Raw genomic sequence first — 24,136 nt, 5'->3', positions numbered from 1 at the left:
CCTGACCTGCTGTGCTGTTCCAGCAATAAAGTTTCAACTTTGATCTCCAGCATCTGCAGACCTCACTTTCTCCCCAGAGAACAGCCAGGGAATTCCTAGAGGCATGGCATTCATCCACAAACTCCATCAACAAACACATCGACCTGGACCCAATATACCAACCACTACAGCGGACAGCTGAAACTGACAACCGGAAGCGGCAGGGACAGACCACTATAAACACCGGAGGAAACATCAAAGAAGCGCTTCGCAGGAGGCTCCCAATCACTGCTGATGTCGCCTAGCCAGGGGACGAAACGTTTGCAACAAAAACTTCCAGCTCGGCGAACAGAACCACAACAACGAGCACCCGAGCTACAAATCTTCGCACAAACTTTGAAGATGACCTTATCCTCAAAGCTGAATGCAGGCCCAGGTGAACCAATCTTTCCTCATAAGACAGTCCTTCCCAACACATCATTAATCCAGTGAACCTCTACTGCATTCCCCCTATGACAAGTATATTTTTTCTTAGGTAGGGTGACTAAAACTGCTAGTTACTCCAGATGTGGTTGCACCATATGCCATACTAATTCCTTTGCTGCACCTGCCAGTCTACTTTCTTTGGCTGATGTATAAGGACACCCAGAACCCTTTCTACATCCACATTTCCCAATGTATCTCCATTTAAATAACACACTTTGCTGTTTTTCACAACAAAGCATATAACTTCACATTGAGTCACACTGTACTATGTCTGTCCACTGAGTCAACTTGTCTAAATCACCCTGAAGTCACCTTGCATCCTCCTCAACTCAGTCCCACCCAGCTTAGTGTCAGCAAACTTGGAAATGTTGCATTTGGTTCCCTCATAGAGGTCATTTTTTGACTAGCTGGGGCCCAATCGCTGATCCTTGTCGTATCCAGTCATTGCCTGGCACTCAAAAACAAAATTCATTTATTCCTTCACAGTTTCCGGTCTGTCAACCAGTTCTTGATCTGTGCCAATATATTAACCTCTATCCAGTGTACTTTCATTTTATCCACTAAAAGTATTGTGAGACCTCATCAAAAGCTTTCTGAAAATCAAAATACACCACATACACTGGCTTTCTCTTATCTACTCTACTGGTTACATACTCAAAAAGCTCCAGTAGATATGGTAAGCATGATTTACTTTTAATGAACCCATGCTGGCTTTATCCAATCCAATCAACATTTTCCAAATGTTGTTGTCACATCTTTTGTAATACTCTAGCATTTTCGCATTGCCAATGTTAGCTAAACTGCTGTGTAATTGTTTTTTTATTTCTCTCTCTCTTCCCCCTTTTCAAATAGTAGGATTACATTTGTTACTCTTTAATCTGTAGGAACTGTTCCAGAGCCTATTGAATTTTGGAAGATGACCATCCATGCATCCAATAATGTCAGGGCCACTTCCTTTAGTACACTAAGATGTGGATTACCAGGCAGCCTTTGAATGCACTTATTTCCTCAGCACTATTTTCTTACTGATTCCAATTTCCTTCAATTCTGCTCTCTCACGAGACTTTTAGTTCTCCAACATTTCTGGGAGGTTATTTGTATTCTCTTCCCAGTACAGAACCAAAGTATGTGTTCAATTCTTCTGCCTTTTCTTCAGACCCCATTATAAATGTCCTGGAAGAAACGAGAGACTTGTGACTAACTCTTTGGGCAACTGCAGACATTGAGCATTGCATCTGGCTGAGACGGAGGTAGACTGACATGCTTCCAGAAGCCTGTTGGGTAAGCAGACACTTCGTGGATTGTCCTCATTCTCTTCCATTTCTTTTTCCCCCCAACTTTCTCATATATTTCAGCTCCATCTCCCAATTGTTTGCAGACCAAAGTTGTTTTCACTCCAAATCGTATCAGCCTCTTAAAGTCATAAATCCTTTACTTTGTTAGGAGGTTCTACTTCTAAAATCCAGTAACTCAATAAAACTCCTCCAAAAAAGCATCACAATACGAGCACAAACTGCATAAAAGCAAAAGACTGACATTTTAAATAAAATTAGTGGGGTGACATTCCTCACAAAGCACTTGGTTAGCTGTCATTTGGAATGTGCATGCTCAAGTTTCAGTTAAAGTGTTAAAGCCTGATAAGCTGCTTGACATCAGCATTTGTCCACTTCATATTTCTGATGCGTGATCAGCAGGTCAACACTTCAACACAGGGTGAACTACATGTGCTGGAAATCCTACATCTATCATTTTGAAGGCAATCTATATCCATAGAATTTATAGTTCAGTACTAATGATCAACTTTCGAGTGGAGGTTTTTTTCCACATCCTTTGCCTCAGAGCTGGTCTTATCATAGTCAAAATCTTTGTTACTGTTGTATGTAAATGTTTATTTGTTCCTCATTCCAACCATGTCCTTTGTGGGATTACATACTTCCTGCTGGCATGATTGCTATGCTTTTGCCAATAAGACTCCTGTTAAGGATGAACAGGAGGTTGCAGATATTGAGTCAAAGACAGTTCCTTTGACAATTTCATTCTTAGCATCTCCCACAGCATAGCTGATTTGATCTGAACATACTCAGACACTACAGCCTGGATTTTGCAGCCCTGCCTATTGGCCACATATTTGAAGACAGGACGGTTCATAAAGTGGGTAGTGTTTCCACTGACTTCTACACCTAATACTGGGTCTCCCACTGTGGGTGGGAAAGATATCAGGTAGTCCTTGAGCCTATCGAGGACTTTTGTGGCCAATCAGTAAGTCTCTTCAGTATCTAAATTATGCCTCCCCAACACTTGCCTCCTGTTGGGCAACCTTTTGGAAGTGGGGGTGCCCTGAGCTCATCAAAAAGATAATCTTGACTCCATCACAACTAATTCTCAAGGACTGCTTAGTTCCAACAGTGAAATGAACAAGCCTATATAGTCTTAAGGATGAGTATATGTAGCAACAATGTAGACAATATGATTGTTCATTCTGATTAGTTGTAGGAACTGGATCAATGCCTTTTGGAAAAGGGTTACAGAAATATTAATAGAAAAAAAGAGTAGAGATCTCATGTTAAACAGGTTATGGCCTGCTCAGGTTAGATGTCCCAAGACTCGATTCTAAAAGGAGAAAAGAACTCAGTAGCGCTGCTAACATTTCTCCTTTAAATAACAGCAAATAAAAAGACCATCCGTCACACTGCTGCTTTTCGAGGGGCAAATTTAGACAGCTGAGCCATTCATTATTTTGCTGACTGAAGTAATTTATTGCCAAAATATATCCTGACGTTCTGAAATGTCCAAAAGAATAAACTTCCAGTTATCCTCATGCTTCAGGATATTCAAATCACATTTCAATTAAGTAATTTTTGAAATGTAGCTACCGCAGTAATGCAGGAAACACTGCAACCAAATCATATACAGATTCTCGAAAACATCATGACACTGACCAGTTTATTGTCTCGGTGCTGTTTGCTGATGAATAAATATTGGCCAGGACACTGGGGAGATTTCCCTTGCATTTGTTCAAGACTCTGCACTGAGTACTGCACCAAAATGTCAGTGGAGTCAGGTTTGAACCCATGGAGGATGAGAATGTTACTATCTGAGCGATACCTGGCTGAGATGATATACAAACGCAACCTATCATCTTCTGGTTGGAATGAAATGGCTGGATTGGTCAAGTCTTTATCTAGTTATAAGTTTTGATTATGCCTACTCAAAGAGAGTTACTAGATACCAGGATGGTAAAATCTCACCTTCAAATGCACAACAATAGACAGTTTGCTGTTTATTGATTAAAAGGAATTAGCAAAACCATGCAACAAATCCAAAACACAATCATGTTGAAAAAAAGTGATCATGATATATTACACCTCTGTTGTGTTACAATCAGCATGACACCAGGTTGAGAGTTAGCCTTAGTGACAGGAGTCCTCAGTCCCAGTTAATAGGTATATATTAATAAAGTAACTAAGGCTATGTCTATACAAGCTTAGAAAAAAAATAGTTAAAAATCATGCAGGTGTGTCACGTAAAAGATCCTATAATTCCCATGTGTTGGAAGACAAATTGAAATAGGTTCCCTACCAAAGCCAGAATTCATTTTCTGAAATCATTCAAAAAGCCAGTAAATGAATACCAAGGCCAACTGTGAAAGACTCAGTAATTTTAAAATTATAAAAAAATTGCAGTATTTACACAGTAATACAACTCACTCAAGTGCAGTTATTTCAAAATGTACATGCCTCTTACAGGCATCTCTTCAAACATCAAGTTGATTATTTTTCAAAGGTAGTTAAAAACCACTGCAAGTCTAACCAATCTATGTGATAAGATAGCTCCAGTTACTATTTTCTTCCTTATGTGTGCTTTCAAACTGGGATCTGCAACGTCATCAGATTTTATGTCCATCGGAGGCAGGTGCACCACAGCTCATGAACACAGCTGCTGGACAATTCTGGGTTTCATTCTGCACTTGTTGATTTTCAGGAAAGAAAGATTACAGCTGTTTCCAAGATAGCTGAAGAATTAGAAGTTAATGGGAAATACTGCTTAAATTAAACTGACTATAGGACAAAGGACACAGGTCAACTAGTAAAATGTAAATTTAGAACGAGGATCAAGAAATAATTCCTCAACATTTGAATAACATTTCAGATAGAGTGGTGAGTACCTTGGAATCAATTAAGAAATATTTAGATTAAGCTACTGATACAGGAAACTGTAGGATCTTTCTCCATGGTGAATTAATACAGGTGAAAGGCCCTCCTCAAATTTAAGTATATGTTTAAGAAAATTATTATTTTTGACTAATGAGAGCATTGGTTTTGTGGTTGCTAACAGTGTTGCACAGGTTAGGTCAGGAGTCCCCTGGGTATGTTAATGATTGGAGATTGACAGGGGAGGGAGGGAAGAAGCCATCTCCTTAGAAAGCATTTAATATCTTTCAAATGCAAAAGTATGATGATTTTTACATTTTTGATTACACATACTGAATTGTGACATGCAGTAAAAGTGGGAATCTCAGCTCCCTCCCAAACTCACAACCTACCCAAACTGTGCAAAACAAGGCAACTAATTTCCAAACTGTTATGCAAGGCAATATAAACCACCCTTCCCACCTGCCAGCACCACCACCTCCACATCTTACCCCATCCACCTAAGATAGTGAATAACTATATTGGGGGTTTCTATTGCATTTGTCATTCAATTACTATCGCAAGGCTAATTCGTTGCATTCAAGATAGTGTTGTCAGTAGAAGTTGATAAAGATGAATGGTACGCATGCAAAATTCTCAACCCATGTCTAAAGGAATTAAAATAAACAATTTTACATTCTGCTCTATTTTGGGAACATTTGAGATAGTCTAGCACTAGCATAATATTTTACAGTTCTGTCATGATGATTAAAACTTGCATTAAATGAATTAAGAGGATCACACTAGATAATTAGCACAGATTTTAAGTGTATTGGCTTAGATGCAACTCTTTGTATATCATAATAGTAGCAAGAGATTGCACAATATTGTTGCCGGAGCTTTTTCAAGGTGGCATCTCATTATTTTCATTTTGCAACCCAAATGTGAGCTCCAAGAAGTTTAACAAATCCAACATGGTGTTACTTAAAACTAAAGACATCTGCAGAAATCTAAACAAAACAACTCAATCTATGAAGAGAATTACAACATACAATTGGCTGTTCAGCAGCTGCAATTTTTAAATTTATTTTTGTACTAAAAGTTCTGACAGTTCAAAACAACCTTAATGCCAACTTCTCACATTGGTACCAGGCAAATTGCTGTGTAATTTTTTTTGTTTTACACGCACACTCCATCTGCAAATTATGAAGGTAGGCTACAGATCGTGCCATAATACTTTTTTATTATATAAATGAAAAAAGGAAAAGACTTCACCCTCAGTGATATTTTTTCCTCAATATTTATATTCTGGTTTACTGTCTCCACATAAACAAAAAACTACTTTAGGTTACGTCAAAAGGCAGTTAATGATGCACCCAGGTAGCTCTAGTGCGCAGTAAGCGCAAACAAGGAGGAAAAAAAAAGGAAGAAATTCAGCCCACTGTTTTTGGGTTGCAATCCTTTGGAAAGTACAATTCACATAGACTGCACTTTTAAAGAAGTATTGCTCAATGTTCATTTAATCTTTGTAAATTGTGTGATTAAAGTAAACTAATCACAAATTAAAGACGAGTTACTGAAACGACAATTTTTAATGTGCTACACTAGGTCTCATTGAGTACCCTGGGGAAGAGATTTTTTAAATAACCGATTTAATAAAGTTCTGTCAAAAAATAAGGCAATTTTAAGGAGGAGGAGGATAATAGCAGATGAGAGCTGACAATTCTGTAGTCACCTACAGCAGGCACCCTGTATCATATGGGAAATCTGCAAGCTGGAACGTTCTGGAAAGCTCTTGATGGCGATTGTTCTGTTAGGATACTGCAAGCAAATGCTCAATTCACTTTCTATTTGGAGATTGTTGTTACAGGGTAAAGGGGGGAGGGGGGCAGTGGATTAAATGCTGCAAGTTCTACAGGCATATGTCATCACTCTTTGGCAGTACAAGTTTCCTCAGACCAACACCAGTGAGATACCTATTTCACAGATGGCGTCGGCAGGTTTTATTGGTTGTAGTGTGACTTAACTAATGGTAAGTTGTGCAAATCCTATGAGTTTAACATCATCGGGAATATCTGATTCTTCAACACCGGAAGCCTGTGGATCAAAAAGAATGCATTAATATCACAACAAAAAAAAAGGTACACATGCATGAATTTACTGCCATTTTTTCCAATATAATATTTATCATGAACCTTTTATGATGTTTGGTGCTGCTGGAACATGTTAGTTCTGCATCTCCAAACACAATCTGCACAGCAAGTGAATTACTACTCTTCAGTCAACTAAAAAAGATTCTCCTGCATTTCATCATTAATAAGAAACATTGTTTAACACTGTTTTAATATCCAAGGGCAAAGGGCAAAAGTGAGACTTCAAAATATGACTCCATTGCATTTACACATTTTGTTACAAATTTCTTGCCTCTAACCCAGTTCGGTCTGACTGCTACATTTAGGCTTGACATTCTATGCATGATGCCTCAGAATAGGTTAATTCAATTTTTGTTGAGTTTGCTAAATTTCAGCCATGTTACTCAGGCTGCTCCAATTAGTTGGGATATAATCTCGGGATGAAAAAAAGTGTCAGCATTCAAAGCTCCCAATTCTTGCTGAATGTCAGTATACACAAATGCTACTTGTTGCAGAACATAATTACATCAGGCAGTAGAAACACTGGTACAGACCTGGTGATCCAAATGGCCACTTTTACATGCTGAATATCATGATTCTGTACAGTGTGTGTTTGGTGACACTGCAGTTGGAGTAGAGTGTGTAGTTTTCATCCAGTTAAGAATGGTTATATTTGCTATTAACCATTCTTAGGAAGTTCACCAGACTAATTCATTGGACTGCAGAATTGTCCAACGAGACAGATTGTAGAAATTGGGCCTGTATTCGTTAGATTTTGGAAGAACGATGAGATCTTAGAAACTGACGAAATTCTTAATTTTGACTGAGTAGGTGTAGAAAAGATGTTTCCCCTGGCCATGGGATCTCAAACAAGGGGACATGGTTTTAGAATAAGAGGCAATTCATTTTGAACGAAGGTTGAAAGATCTTAATGGTGTATTTGGGCTCTTATATTTTTTCTAAATTCCTAAAACAAGGGGGTCTAAACTTGCATTGTATTCCAGGAAACAGTCTCACTAAGGTTCCATTTGATTAAAGCCAGACATCTTTGCTGCTGAACTGAAACCTTTGTGACAAAGCCACATACTACTGGCCCTTCTAATTCCTTGCTCCACTTCCATGATTGATGGACGGAAATGCAAATTGGCGAGATTGAAATTGGCAGGTGCGATAATATGGGCATCATATGGGCATCATTTGCTGCAAGGAGATTAGGGTTGGCAACCAAATATCCAAGGATACACACCCTAATGAAAGGACATGCAGATATGCAGACAGAGTGGGATTGCCTCGTTAGTACAAATTGAAATTAAATTGATATAACAAAGTGATACAAGCAGAAGGCAGATTTGAAGAACCGCAGAGAGGAAAAAAGGCCCCAAGAGGAGTTACGTACAAGTCTCCTAGCAGTAGTCAGGCTATTGGGTAGAAAATAATTCAGAAGACAGAAAAGTCATGTAATAGCACCTTTCTTACGATAATGATGAGTGACTTCAATATGCAGGTGGACTGGGAAAATAAGGTTGGTAGCGGATTCCAAAAAAAGTGTTCATGGAAAGTCTATGAGATGTTTTTTTGGAGTAGCTTATAGTAGAGCCAAGTAAGGAACAGGCGATTCTGCATTTGGTGATGTGATTAAGGACTTAAGGTAACCCTTAGGGGCATGACCACTATGATAAAATTCACCCTGTAACTGGAGTGGGAGATGCTGGAATCAGATACAACAGTATGATAACTGAGTAAAGGTAACTACAAAGACATGAGAAAGGAGTTGGCCAGAGTTGTTTGGATGGGGAGCTTAGCAGGGAAGACAGTGGAGCAGAAATGGCAGGAGTTCCTGGGACAATTGGGAGGCAGAGTAGACATGCATTCAAACAAGAAGAAACATACTAAGGGGAGGATGAGTTAACCATTGCTGACAAGGAAAGTCAGAGACAGCAAAAAAGCAGAAAGAAAAAGCATAAAGTGTGGTGAAGATCAGTGGGCAGCTTTTAAAACTAGCAGAGGACAACTTAGAAAAGCAATGCAGATGAATTAGGAGGGTAAGCGAGCAAGTAATATTATAGAAATTTCCAATACTTTTTGAGATATATAAAAGATAATTAGGCATTGGACCACTGGAGAAATAGTAATGGGGTAGAAAGAAATGGCAGAGAACTGAATAGGTTCTTTGCGTCAGTTTTCACCAGTATGCAACAGGGTTCAGAAGGAGCTAGCTGAGGAGATAATGCAGTCATTAGTGGTGATCTTTCAGGAATCATAGTTATAGTGTGTCCCAGAGGACTGGAAAATGGTTAATGTAACCTGTTCAAGGTAGGGAGGGAGACAGAAGACAAGAAACTAGTTAGCATGACCTCGGTGGTTGGTAAGATTTTGGAGTCCATTATTCAGAACAAGATTATGGATTACTTGGGAGTGCATGGGAAAATAGGCCAAAGTCCAGACAGCTTCTTCAAGGGGAGTCATGCTTGACAAATTTGTTAGAATTCTATGAGGTAATGAGCAAGTAAGACAAAGAAGGGCCAGTGGGCATGATCTATTTAGATTTCCAAAACAAGGTGCTGCACAGGGGACTGCTAAATAACAGACTATGGTGTTAGGGACAAGGTACTGGCATGGATAGTGGGTCAGCTGACTAGCAGAAAGCAGAGAGTGGGGATAAAAGCATCTTTTTCAGGATGACACCCAGTGACTTATGGAGTTCCGCATAAGTCAGTGTTAGGACCACAACTATTCATTACTCTGATCTGGAATAAGGGCATTGTTGCTAAGTTTGCATATGAGTGGAGGGACAGGTAGTGTTAAGGAAGGGAGGCTCCAGAAAGACTTGGACAGGCTAGGAGAGTGGGCAAAGTAGTGGAATGTGGGAAAGTGAGAGGTTATACACTTTGAAGAATAGTGATGTAGACTACTTTCTAAACAGAGATGTACTTCAGATTTCTGAAGCACAAAGGGATATGGGAGTTCAAGTTCAGGATTCTCTTAAGGTTTACATATAGGTTCAGTTGGTACTTAGGAAAACAAATGCAATGTTAGCATTCATTTCAAGAAAGCTAAAATACAAGAGGAGGGATGTACGACAAACTGAATCAGGCTCTGGTCAAATTTGTTAGAATTCCTTGAGGAGGTAATGAGCAAGTTAGAAAAAGGATGGCCAGTGGGCATAATCTATTTAGATTTCCAAAACAAGGTGCTGCACAGAAGACTGCTAAATAACAGACTATAGGGGCAAGGTACTGGCAAATGTGGAATATTGAGCAGTTTTGGGCTGTGTCTAAGGAAGGATGAGATGGCCTTTGAGGAGGAAAGAATGACCCCGGAGACGAAAGGCTTGTCATATGAGGAATGGTTGAGGACTCTTGGTCTGTACTCTGTGGATTTTAGAAGGATAAGGGGAATACTGAGGGGCCTGGATAGAGAGGACATGGAGATGATGTTTCCAATAGGTGGCTTAGTGGTTAGCACTGTTGCCTCTCAGCGCCAGGGACCTGGGTTCGATTCCCACCTTGGGTGACTGTGTGGAGTTTGTACATGCTCTGTGTCTGCGTAGGTTTCCTCCCATAATCCAAAGATTAGCAGATTAGGTGAACTGGCAATGTTAAATTGCCCATAGTAGTCAGGGATATGTAGGTTAGGTATATTCGTGTATTAGAGGAATGGGTCTAGGCAGGTTACTCTTTGGAGGGTTGGTGTGTATTTGTTGGGCTGATGGACCTGTTTCCACACTGTAGAGATTCTATGATTCTAATAGTATGGGAGAGTAAGATTCAAGGGCATATCCTTAGAGTGAAGGGATGACCCTGAGAACAAAGATGGGGGAGGAACGTCTTCAGCCAGATAGTGGCACATCTGTGGAACTCATTACCTCAGAAAGTTGTGGAGACCAAAGTCATTGAGTGTATTTAAGACAGAGATACATAGATTCTTCCTTAGTAAGGGAATCATAGGTTATGGGGAGAAAGCAGGAGTTTGGGGCTGCTCAGCCAAGACTGAATGGTGGATTAGATTTGATGGGCTGAATAGCCTAATTCTGCTTCCAAATCTTTGCTCTTACGGACAACGATCCTCTCTCTCCCAGTGCTTGATTCATATGTTTGTGACTGTCCTCCCAATCTGTGAAACTGAATTCAGTGCCCTTATGAGCACGTATTTAGCAAATTATAGGCTTGTGATGCTTTTGCTGCATTAGATTTTTTTGAGTGAAGTTATAGCTCAAAACACACAATAATAATAATAATACAGAATTCAACTGATGGGTTAGTCAATGACTCTGTTGAAAGTCATTTTCCCAAGTGACAAAATCCTCCAATCCTCCCAGAAGCCATCTCCTTTGTAAATTTTACACCTTTCCAAAACATTTTACTTAACTCTAAAACACTTTCCTTTGAGATCTCTCAGACTTTTCCTCCATCCCAAGTGAATCACAAAGCAAATGAGCGACACATAGCAGCTCAGAAACACATGGACCAGAGAGTTGCAATTAACTTTCCTGCATTTGTGCACCCACCTCATATGCTTTCTCTTTCCTGAATCTGAAATACTCATTAATGATAGTGACACATGTACTACTATAGAAACGTTATACTCACCAATTTGAAAGTGACAGATCTATTTGCAGCTGGTTCATCCACTATTTTCTGTAGATTTGCTGCGACTATTTAAAAGCACATCAAATATTTAAGTTAGTCATTTATATTTGTTGGTAAGATTTTAGTATATCTATGAGAGTTGAAGACCTAATGTTACCCTAGTCCAACTCAAACTGAATCCATCCTGATTGATTATTAAATGAACTTGTTCCAAGAACTTTCCATCAAGAGATACAGGTATCAAGGTATCTTGAGAAGTTCTGGCAGTTTATTGTCTTTATTCAAAAACTAAATATATATTTGAGAGCCATGGTAGAATTTGAGCTTCTGTTTTCAGCACTATTAATCTGGGTCTCAAGGTGACCAGCCCAGTGACATATCCTCTATAGTATTTCCAGTGGTGAGAGTGCAAGCACGTGAAAGAGAAAAAAAAGCGTGCGAGCATGCGCAGGAGAGAAAAAGAGAGAATATTCTTCCCCAACTCCACATTTTAAAAAAAATCCTTAAAATCAGAAGTTACCTATTACTACGTCTTTTCCATCAACCAGACCTGCAGAGACAAGTTCCTGGGAAACACCATCTGCTGTATCTGCCAGAGCAAATGTATGCAATTGTTAATTACAGCTGTTAATTACTTAAAAATGTTAAATGATCATCTATAATTTGAACTATGGTATGGCAAGCAAGATATTTTTGTCTCTCACAATGTAGGCTTGGTATTGTTCAAAGTAGAACTCGGGCATCCTGACCATGAAGGACCCGATTTCAATCCAGGTTCAAGGATGTCACAAAACAGTATTCTGAAGGATTGTGAACACTCAAAGATGTGTAAAGATTGTTAAAAATGATATATGTAGAAAGAGGAATGAGTGTAAACTTGGGAGAATTAGGAAAAGCAAGCAGAAACTGAAGGCTGTGAACCTATAGATTACTCTTCACGACATGTGCTAATACATATAGAAGGACACAGCAGAAAATGTGTAGCTGCAAAAGGAAGGGTTTTAGATTCTTTAGACATCAGGACTGATTTTGGGTGAGTTGAGATAGTACAGGCCAGATAAGCGCACCTGAAGAGAACTGAGACTAATACTCAAACAGGGAGGTTTCAAGCTAACTTGACACTTGGGATGGGAGGGAATTATTTTGAGAAAATATAAACACCTGAGGAAACTTTACAAAATGATGCTTAAAAGAATGTTTCCCCAAGTCAAACAGACAAGAACTAGGGACAGTTTAAAAATGAAGGGCTTCCATTTTAGCTGATGAGAACTTTTCTTCCCCATTCAGAGCATCGAGTGTCTTTGGAACACTTCCTCAGAGACACATTCAGGCAAGATAGAATTTTGATTTGCAAGGAAGTCAAAGGTTCCTGGAGGTGGGTAGGCATGTGGAGCGGAAGCTACAATGAGATCAGCCATGACCTTAATGAATGGCAGAACAGGGTAACTCATGCCTCTAATTGGTATGTAGGAACCAGAAGGCAGAAGTAAGCAAATTATATAGACAATTTTGAGACACAGCACGAAAGTAGTAAGGCTTTAAGCAGGGTCAATGTGACAGGGAAACATAACATATCACAGAATCATACAGTATAGAAGAGGCCCTACAGTCCATTGCATCTGCACTGAGAAAAAAGTACTCAATCTACACTAGCCCCACTTTCTAGCACTTGACCAAGAGCCTTGAATGTTAGACATTTCCATTGCTCATCGAAGTACTTTTTAAAAGGTTGAGAGGTCGTCGACCGCAATTATCCTCCCAGGCATTCTAGATTCAATGTCTTCGTGAAAAACAATTTTCCTCTAAATTTTCTACTTTTTGCCTTAAAATTATGCCCCCTTGATAATGATCATTTAACAGCTGCTATTTATCAATTCTGTCCATGCCTCTCCGTCTTATACGCCTTAATCAGGTCCCTTCTTAGTCTTCTCGGCTCTAAATAAAACAACCTGAGCTTATCCAGCACCTCTTCGTAGATGAGCTGATCCATTTCACATAACATCCTGCTGAATCTCATCTGCAAGATCTTCTGTGCAAACACACCCTTCCTATAGTATAATGACTAGAACTGTGCACACTACTCCAGCTGTGGGCTCATCAAAGTTCTGTACAGTTCCAACATAATCTATGCTATGACTGATAAAAACAAGTGTCCTACATGGCTTCTTAGCTACCCTATTAACCATCTGATTTGTGAAAATGCACACTAAGCTTGCCCTGTTTCCCTAAGTTTCCAAGTGTCCTACCATTCATTGAGTACATCCTTGTCATGTTATTTCTTCTACAGTGGATCACCTCACACCTTTGATCCAAATTCAATTCCACCCACCACTTATCTGCACATCTGACCAACTTAATTCCTCTTGTAATCGAAGACCTTCTTCCTCATCGTCAATCTTTGTCATCTGCAAACTTACTTATTCACGTCCCCCCCGTCACACTTTCTTCAATGTAGTTTGGAGAACACAAAAGGTAGGGAGGAAAAGATTTGAACAATAAACATTACAATTTGCAATTTAGAAAATGATTGGAGGAATTTGCCAATTCTCAGTATCCTACAATCTAAAAGGAAAACTTTTGTTAACCAAAGAACATTAACTGTGTGGTGACTTACCATATCTGATGAAAACCATGGGTTTTCAACTAAGGGTTGGCTGGACTTGATTAAACAATTGCCTCATTGTTTTACCAAACTGACACAATATTCAGATTTATAGAGGTATTACAAAGCTACATCAGAATTCAGGGTCATTGAGAAACCTTTTACAATCTATCAGTAGAATACTAGAAAGTTATACTCAGCTATTCACAAAGTTACTTTCAACCTTATGTCGTTCCAGGTGTTACACAAGGCCAGGCCATTTTAGCTACTTTTACCTGTATTCCACATTAGCGACTTCAAGAGTTTTGAAGCCTCAGACTTTTTAATTGGATGTTTGGGACTTGATATTTCCAAGTGAAAGCTCATACTACAAACCTGTACATGGCTTGTCAAAAGATTCGGAACTGAAGTTGTTGGGCTGACTGGGTGTGGGAATATAGAAACACATTGCTGCAGTTATTTTTTTCCAGGAATTGGGATTAAAATACCTTATAGTGAGGCAGAAAACATAAATCCTCAATAGTAGCAGCACGTTCCTGACATTCAAGTCTCTCACCTGAAGGAAACCAAAGATATGGGACAAAATAAAAACATTTTACCTCTACCGGGAGTAAATTCAAATCTTATGTCATTCAGCTCCTTCTTCAAATTCCTGCGGTGTAGAAAAGACAATTTCCAATTATACAACACTACTCCATGTTAAGTTGATAAAAATAGATGGAAAAAAAAAAATCAACCCAGGCATTAAATGTCAGTAAGCTGGGGAATTTTGTAACTTTATAAAAAAAAAGTTTAATTTTTGTGACAACTCCAGGAATAATGGCTCGATTTCCAGCATGCAATTCCAGTAAGATGCAACAATATACTGTTTACATTTGCTTTGCATTTATGTTTGTGTTTAGTGTACTGCCATTTCTGTCAAAAGTGTACATCTAGGAGAAGTTCGATTCTCTTTATTTGTTTCTTATATCTTTCTTTACCTTCTTTACTTTCTATTTATATATTTTGAGATCAGATATCCACCAAATCTTGTTTTCACAACATTGCTTTCCTCACCATTGATTGCTTCAATTGTTTCCTTTTTGTTCTTCAAAAAAGGAATTTTTTTTAAGCCTACAATGCAAGCTGCACAACCTGCTCTAAGTGTGCTACATGATCTCTTTTCCTTAATGTAGTTGGAATATGAGGATATATTGATTAGGTTGAAATCATTTAAATTTCTATGTAAAAATAAATTTCTCAGGCTAAGTCATAATATATAATTTCTGTTTGAAGGTGCTGCTTCCATTTTGGGATTATGGCTCTACAGCTACACTAACTTTGTTTATGAAGTGATCCATTCTGTAATATACAAAAGAGTGCTTGGTAATATTTGAACGTGCTGACAAGTATAAGGAGGGAATCGGGAGATTAATATCATAGTAGAAATCTTCCCTATTCTCAGCCACCCAGTACCTGGAAAACATGGTTAATTTATCGCTTTGAATGGTTAACCTTTAAAGCTAAACCTTCAATAGCAAGCAAATTCTAGAGTGGACATTAAACCTGGGATATCATTAACAGGCAGGACACTTATGCAGCAAGTAATTTAAAGGGCTATTGATAATTTTTCTGAAATTGAATGGCTTCAAGATAACAGTGAACACACTATTAAAAAGGGTAGAATGTTCTTCTGCATGTCATTCTGCAGCACCACCCCCACCCCCTCCGTTAATCACTTCATTTGGCCCCATCTGTTGCTTAAAATCCTAGTTCTCTACCACTGGCCAAGTACCATTTGAGTCCTTTCAGAGCTATCTTCACTGTTTTTGCATTGGCTTCTGCATTTCCAAAACAGGAAATCTATTTTAAAGCAAAATTTAATTAAAAAAAAAGACAACTTCTCTCTTTATGCAAGGAACCAAGTTTTTACAAAGCTCTCTGTTCCTGAAAGAATAAATTCATTTAATAGAAGTACAACATCCCAATACTTGAATTGTTAATGAATACTTAACAGTGCAATAGATTACAGGTAAATTTAAACTTTCTTTCTGGAATTTATTCTTTAGATGTTAAAAATTTTTAATTTCTAAAAAGCAAATGACAATTGCAAAGTCACGAACAGGGACATTTTAACTAAGCTGTTGACAAAGTACTGAGGCTTTAAAAGTGTGATTAAAATTCCAATATACAATTCAACAGTACCAGTTTTGTGCTGCAGAGCCAAACACTTGTGCTGAAAATACATTTAATGGAATTACGAATAATCCCAGTTTCGTCTTTTCCAAAACCTCGAAATGTGCATGCCCTTAACTTTCTTCTTTCTGGATCAATGCTTTAAGCTTTTGAATGACATTTTCATACACTTGGTGACTATTTCAAGATTCAAATCCTTTGTTTTTTAAACCAATTTGGCATTCTGAATTTTGGGCTTTGCAATCTAACTTTGCCTTCACAATAAAACAAACTCTAGAAGCAAATTAATTCAGCAATTGATTGCATAAATCTGGTAATTCAGGATGAAATTGTGGTAAGTTAAGGGTGATGCCTAATGAAGCTATTATGTCCAGCTAACTTTTACACAAAAGTGGCTATAATTTTGCAAGGATGAGTATATGTTTAGAGGGGCCCTCTTGTGGCACAGTGGTACTGCCACATCCAGGAGGCATGGGTTCAAGTCCCATCTGCTCCAGAGGTGGGTAAGAACATCTTTGAACAGATTGATTAGAAAAATAGGTTAAAATAATTGCTTCGAGGGGCCCACTTGTGGTGCAGTGGTACAGTCCCTAATCCTGGAACCAGAGGCCTGAGCTCAAGTCCAGGGATGTGTAATAACATCTCTGAACAGGTTGATTAGAAAAAAAACCCATTGTCACCTATTTAAAAAAATGTTTTAATGTGTTTAGCTATAGCCACACCAAGTCTGAAAATGTCTGATCTCAGAAGCTAAGCAGACTCAGACCTGGGTGGTACATCGATAGGAGTGTGCCTGGGAATACCACATGCAGTAGTATTAAGGTCATCTTTAGTGTAGTGGTTAGTATCCCTGGTTGCATGCAAGAGACCAGGGTTCAATTCCCTGACTCGGAGTGGCTATTGTGTGTGAGATGGGGCTGTGTAAATACAAAGTATTTTTAGGGCTCTTGTGACCATAACTGGTCCAGAAGGCCTGTTTCGCATACAGGTAGCTCTTCTATAATGCAATGGTTGTATTGTGCAACCCAGCATTACTGAAGCATCGTGCTTTAGAAACAGCGCCTGAAGTGCTGGTGATGTAATCACATTATGGCCACACATTTTAAAACTTTGTGCTTTAGAAACGGGGTCCCCAACTCGTCGACTACATTACAGCAAATTTGCTTAAATGAAATACGTTAAAGCAGAACGACCTGTACATCTGTGCAGCAGGTGAGATAATAGCATCTCTGAATATGCTGATTCAAAAACAATCTGTAATGTATTTAGTTCCAGGAGGCCTGGGCTCAAGTTTCAAAGTGTAATAACATCTGAAAAGGTTGTTTAGCAAATATCTATAACTTCACCCTAGTTTAGTAACAGCTCTTTTACAGCAGTGGTAATGCCTCTACGTCTGAGCTAGAAGGCCAGGATTCAAATCTCACCTACTCCAGAAAACAGAATACTTCTGAATAGGTTGATTAAAAATATCTAAACAATTAGTTGTCAGAGGGCTCTTCTGGTGCCACAATAGCATTCCTCTCTTTCAGCCAGGAACCCAGGTGTGTAATATCTCTGAACAGGTTGATTTTAAAAAAAATGTATACATTTAGTGGCTCTTGTGGCACCACTGTTGCAGCCCTTTGTTGAGCTAGGAGGCAGTGTACACATTCAATTTGTTCCAGGTGTAGAATAATATCTCTGTACAGACTGATTAGAAATAACTACAAAACATTATAGTTAACGGTACTCATTGCTAATAACATATTCAAAAGCAAATAATTTCAACTATAATAGAAACTAATTAAACTAGCATCAATCTGAAACAATAAAACCAAACCAAAAATGTTTCATGACAACACTACACAGTGCATTTATACAGAAAAGCATGAGGTGTTTTTTTTTTTAAAAAAGATAATCATTATGTCTTGCTTATTAACGAGCAAGAATTCTATCACAGTATATCGGAAAATGGATTGTCATTTGGTGGATAACTATGAGAAATAATAGCTACTCAACAAATGGCAAACTGCACTCAGAATGCCCTGAATGTAGTCAAATGTCATAAGGCACTGTGTGCAAACATTATCAGCAAAGATGTGAGACCAAGACATTAAGGAAATTTTCCGAGGTGAGGTCAAAAGCCTGATCAAACAGGTAGGTTATAAGGGGTTATTTTTAATGATTAGTAAAAGCCAAAAGGTTTAGTGGGTGACTCTCATTGTCTTGGGGATTAAACAACCGATGACATAGCCAATATCTGAGAAAAGGAACGGAGACTCCACAAAAGGCTAGAATTGGAGAGCAGGTCTTCCAGAGCATGAGGGGGTTGGAGGTGGCAGAGGTGGGCAGGAAACAAAAGCGTGGACTTTATTTTTAAGAATTAACCACCAATAAAACTGTGGATGCTGGAAATCAAACAAAAACAGAAACTACTGGAAAAGCTCAAAGTCTGGCAGAACCTGTGGAGGGAAATCAGAATTAACATTCTGGGTTCACTGACTTGTGGTGCCAGATCTGCTGGGCTTTTCCAGCAATTTGTTTTTGTTTGTAATTCATTTTGAGGTACTGGTAGACTTAGTTTCAGTGTAGGACAGTGGGCACAGGATTCATGAGAAAATGTGTCAATGCAAATTCAGATACAAGCCATCTTTGGATAAGTTCACGTTTATTGATATTGAATTATCATGTTTGATCAGGAGATTATTAAAATAGGTGGTCTGCATTTTAGAAAACTATGAATGAGACTTTTAGCAGCATCAGATAAGCCGAGGTAGAGGGGGATCTGCATCATTACGGAAAATAAGTAGGCAGCCTTGGTGATGGGGAGTATATGGGTTTCAAAGGTCAGTGAATCCCACAAACAATATAACAGTCCTCAAACAGTTTGAACTGGGACTCTTCTTTAAAGAAAATGATAAAATCATTGTTATAACACTTATTTCATATTTCTCAGAACATACCATAGAATTATAAAAGTTATAAGCAATTATGTTTTCATGACAAGATAATTAGATGCTCTGATCAAATTTCACTTACCGTAATCTTAACACAAGGCTGATGGGTGTTTGGTGCAAATCGGGAGCAGCAGAACCAGGAACAAGCTTAAAACAAGAACAACCAGTTCAGCAGAAAGATAAGAGGAATAGGAAGATGAATTACACTATCATTTTTTCAAAACTGTGCAAATCCGTGAAAAGGTGCCAGCAATACTTGCTCAAAAATGTAGATTTACAGTTGAATGTTTAAAGATTTGCAGTAACAATAAAGAAAATTATGCCAAATTTCTTCTTACTAAAGCCAATGGAGTGTCTTACAGTGGGAACTTAATTATTCATCCCCCCTATAGACTGTCTACGATTTAAATAGGTCTTAACAGATCTTGGCTTTAAAGGCCCATTTGTCAGCTTTAGCTCTATAATCCCATGAAATCTCATTTGATACATCTAAACTGATCCAAAACTTGTGGCTTTGACCACACAGAATGGTAAAGCCAGCAGAGGCACAAGTTCTCCAGCACCTGCAAGATCCCCTCCAAGCCACATACCAATCAGTTAGAATTATGACTGATATTATATTGTCAAAATCCCAGAATTCACATAACACTGAGTGCACACCTAAAGCTAGTTATTCAAAGCCTTGCCAATGACACCAGTATCCCATGAATGAAGTAAATTCAAGTTTTAAATGCTTTGGTCTCAACCAAGACTCCTGTCAATCTTTCACATCTTATATTACCTATTGAAGAGCACAAGTCCTGAAATAGTCTTTCAAAACCCTGAATCTGCGCCTTTGACCCAAAACATTATTACTAAGTAACAAGATCAGAGATGGAATTACATTTGCCAACTTGCTCATCAAAAAGAGTGTACTCGATACAAAGTGCTTTTGGAGTAGGGGAAATAACAGCAGCTCTACAAAAGCTGGCACTTTTTCAGTTATTCTGACGCTAAGTTCATTTTAAGCCATGCTCTTTATGTAATAAAAACAAATATTGATGAAGAAACTCAGCAGATTTTGGAAAGAAAGTATTCTCCAGTAATTTCTGTTTTCGCTTCTAATTTTCAGCATTCAGTTTCATGTTCTATTTTAGTGCTCTCTTTACCTAAGAATCAGGGCAGGGGGCAGGGGAGAGGTAGGTGGGTGGATTCAGTGTCTGGGAAAAATTGACAGCTATTCTCAGTAATAGCCACCCTCTATTCACTAATAACTCATAGGGAATAAAGTCTGCCATTCTTACTTGGTTAAGCCCATGCAGTCACACAGATTTACAGGAACATGATTGATTTGATTTCTCTATCTCAAAAAAAAGAGCAAATCACTCCATTCAAGGGTAACAAATGTCAGTCTGGCCAGCAACAACCACACTGCATGCACGAATAATCAGTTCATCACACCCAAGGAATAAAAAATAAATGATGAAAGTAATTTTTAAACTGACATTTTAGACTTGATTCCTCTTTGCATATCCTAAATTACTGGAGATAGTCTCAAAGATTTGCTTCATTTCTAAATAAAAGGAGATTTAAAAACTTCTAATTTGAAAAATATTGAATCCAAACTTCAAATTAAATATTAATTCTCATTGTAACGCATGTAACATGTATCTCTTGAATAAAGATGCAGCACTAAAATCTCAAAAAGCAGTTCTTATAGTGAAGAAGTATTGTTATAGTCCTTACCACTGAAGTAGTGTGCTTGGGAATCACCTTCAGCAGAAGCCTAGACAAATATTTTGTTTTTGGAGCTAATGCAGCTCTTAATTAAAACACTCGTCCATTTCTAAAAGTATAGCATACCTGGGATGCTGGTAGTTGATGCTGAGCTGCAGTTTGCAGGGTGGGATCTGGTACTGCTGCTAGTGTTGGGACTGGTATTTCTGAAGGCTGATTAGCTGGAAATTGATTAGCTTGAGTCGTTGCAGGTACTTTTGGTGTTGGCTGAGGTAGCTGTTTCTGGACTTGTCCAGAAGTCTGAATATTTGAGCCTGGTATTTCTGCTGGCACGAAAATCTATGAATTGAAAAGAAACACAAAAATAATATACAAACCCATTTTCCACCTTCTGATTGCCTAAAACAGTAACACAGTATTAAAGTCAGAAATTAAGGCGGCTAATGGAAAGCTCTCTTTTATAAGAGTGAAGACATGCCTCAGGGATGGACAGGACGCACAGCTTAATATTCCAGGATACAAATACTAGAGCATGGATAGAAAGGAGGGCAAGAAAGAAGGAGTGGCATTTTTGATAAGGGATAACATTACGACTATGCTTAGAGAAGATATTCCTGGGAATATGTCCAGGGAAGTTATTTGGATGGAACTGAAATAAGAAAGGGATGATCACTTTACTGATGTTTAGATTAGATTAGATTACTTTAGATTAGATTAGATTAGATTAGATTAGATTAGATTAGATTAGATTACTTACAGTGTGGAAACAGGCCCTTCGACCCAACAAGTCCACACCGCCCCGCCGAAGCGCAACCCACCCATACCCCTACATTTACCCCTTACCTAACACTACGGGCAATTTAGCATGGCCAATTCACCTGACGTGCACATCTTTGGACTGTGGGAGGAAACCGGAGCACCCGGAGGAAACCCACGCAGACACGGGGAGAACGTGCAAACTCCACACATTCAGTCGCCTGAGGCGGGAATTGAACCCGGGTCTCTGGCGCTGAGGCAGCAGTGCCAACCACTGTGCCACCGCCCACGGTGTAGCCATCATGTTGTATGATAGTTCACGGGAAGTTGAGAAACAAACTTGTAAGGAGATCACAGTTATCTGTGTCAGAGGGTGGTGGTAATGGTAGGGGATTTTAACTTTCCAAACAGAGACTGGGACTACCATACTCTTAAGCGTTTAGATGGAGAGGAATTTGTTAAATGTGTATAACAATTTTCTCTGATTCAGTATATGAATGTATTGACAAGAGAAGGTGCAAACCTGACCTACTCTTGGGAAATAAGACAGTGCAAGTGACTGAGGTGTCAGTGCGGGTGCACTTTGGGGACAGTGATCACAATTCTATCAATTTTTGAGTATTGATGGAAAACCTTTAGACAGGATCGAAAAGTTCAAGTTCTAAATTGGAGGTAAGCCAATTTTGACAATATTAGGCAAGACCTTTCAAAAGTTGATTGGGGCGGATGTGCGCAGGTGAAAGGGATGGCTATAAACTGGGAAGCCTTCAAAAATGAGATAAGGAATGTCCAGAGACAGTATGTTCCTGTTAGGGTAAAAAGGCAAAGCTGATAGATGTAAGGAATGCTGGATGACTAGAGAAATTGAAGCCTTCGTCAAGAAAAAGGAGGAAACACATGTCAGGTATAGACAGCTTGAGACTGAGTGATTCCTTAGAAGTGTATAAAGGCAGTAGGAGTATACTTAAGAGGGAAATCAGGAGAGCAAAAGGGGACATGAGAAAGCTTTGGCAAATAGGGTTAAGGAGAATTCAGGGGGATTTTATAAATACATTCAGGTCAAAAGAGTAACTAGGGAGCGAACGGGGCACCTCAAAGATTAGCAAGGCAGCCGGTGTGTGGAACTGCAGGAGACTGGAGAGATACTAACCAAGTATTTTACATTAATGATTACTGTGGAGAAGGACATGGAACATAGAATGTGGGCGAATAGATATGGATATTTCTCAAGATATCACCATTACAGGGGTGGTGGTACTGGATGTCTTAAAATGCATAAAGGTGGATAAATCCCCAGGACTTGATCAGGTGTACCCGAGAACTCTGGAAAGCAAGGGAAGTGATCGCTGGGCCCCTTGCTGAGATATTTGGATCATTGATAGTCACAGGTGAGGTGCCAGACGACTGGAGTTTGGCAAACGTGGTGCCACTGTTTAAGAAAAGTGGTAAGGAAAAGCCAGGAACCATAGACCGGTGAACCTGACATCAGTGATGGGCAAGTTGTTGGAGGGAATCTTATGTGCATGTATTTGGACAGGCAAGGACTGATTAGGATAGTCAACACAGCTTTGTGCATGGGAAACTGAGTCTCACTAACTTAATTGAGCTTTTTGAAGTAACAAAGAGGATTCAGAGGGCAGAACAGTGGAAGTGATCCATATGGACTTCAGTAAGGCATTTGACAAGGCTCCTCACAGTAGACTGGCTAGCAAGGTTGGATCTCGTGGAATACAGGGATAACTAGCCATTTGGATACAGAACTAGCTCGAAGGCAGAAGACAGAGGGTGGTGGTGGAGGAGGTTTGCCTTTCAGACTGGAGGCCTGTGACCAGTGAAGTACCACAAGGATCAGTGCTGGGCCCATTGCTTTTTATCATTTATAAAAGTGATTTGGATGTGAACATAAGAGATATAGTTAGTAAGTTTGCAGATGACACCAAAATTGAAAGTGTACTGGACAGTGAAGGAGGTTACCTCAGATTACAATGGCATCTTGATCAGATAGGCCAATGGGCTGAGGAGTGATAGATGGAGTTTAATTTGGATAAATGTGAGGTGCTGTATTTTGGAAAGGCGAATCAGGGCAGGACTTATACACATAAAGGTAACATTGTGTGGAGTGTTGCTGAACAAAGCGACCTTGGAGGTTCAGGTCTATAGTTCCTTGAAAGGAGAGTCATAGCTCGATGGGATAGTGAAGAACCCATTTGGTATGCTTTTTTTAAAAATTGGTCAGAGCACTGAGAACAGGAGTTGGGAGGTCATGTTGTGGTTGTACTGGACAGTGGTGAGGCCACTTTTGGAATATTGTGTGCAATTCTGATCTCCCTCTTATTGGAAGGATATTATGAAACTTGAAAGGGTTCAGAAAAGATTTACAAAGATGTTGCCAGGGTTGGAGGATTTAAGCTGCAGGGAGAGGCCGAATAGGCTTCGGGCTGTTTTCTCTGGAACAGAGACTAAGGGATGACCTTATAGAGGTTTATAAAATCATTCGTATGGCTAGGATAAATAAACAGGGCTTAGAGGGATATAGGCCAAGTGCTGGCAAATGGGACTACATTACTTTAGGATATCTGGTCAGCATGGACGAGTTGGACCGAAGGGTCTGCTTCTATGCTGTACATCTCTAGGA

The 24,136-nt window shown here is 39.1% G+C and overlaps 1 protein-coding gene across 2 annotated transcripts in view; it reads right to left on the bottom strand.

The window, feature by feature from the left end:
- Window positions 1-5,649: 5,649 nt before the first annotated feature.
- The window catches only part of oxsr1b (oxidative stress responsive kinase 1b), a 177,609-nt gene continuing 159,122 nt past the window's right edge, over window positions 5,650-24,136 (bottom strand). For both annotated transcript variants that reach the window (XM_043687910.1, XM_043687911.1), the window contains exons 13-18: window positions 20,872-21,084; window positions 19,112-19,176; window positions 14,518-14,570; window positions 11,837-11,905; window positions 11,317-11,381; window positions 5,650-6,692 (exon numbers count right to left, since the gene is read on the bottom strand). In XM_043687910.1, coding sequence (XP_043543845.1) covers window positions 6,618-6,692; window positions 11,317-11,381; window positions 11,837-11,905; window positions 14,518-14,570; window positions 19,112-19,176; window positions 20,872-21,084 — 540 coding nt within the window. In that variant the 3' untranslated portion in view covers window positions 5,650-6,617. The remainder of the gene's footprint in view (window positions 6,693-11,316; window positions 11,382-11,836; window positions 11,906-14,517; window positions 14,571-19,111; window positions 19,177-20,871; window positions 21,085-24,136) is intronic.

The sequence above is a fragment of the Chiloscyllium plagiosum genome, chromosome 4 (assembly GCF_004010195.1).
Source record: "Chiloscyllium plagiosum isolate BGI_BamShark_2017 chromosome 4, ASM401019v2, whole genome shotgun sequence".
Lineage (NCBI taxonomy): Eukaryota > Metazoa > Chordata > Chondrichthyes > Orectolobiformes > Hemiscylliidae > Chiloscyllium > Chiloscyllium plagiosum.
This window is presented reverse-complemented; position numbering and strand designations above follow the sequence as displayed.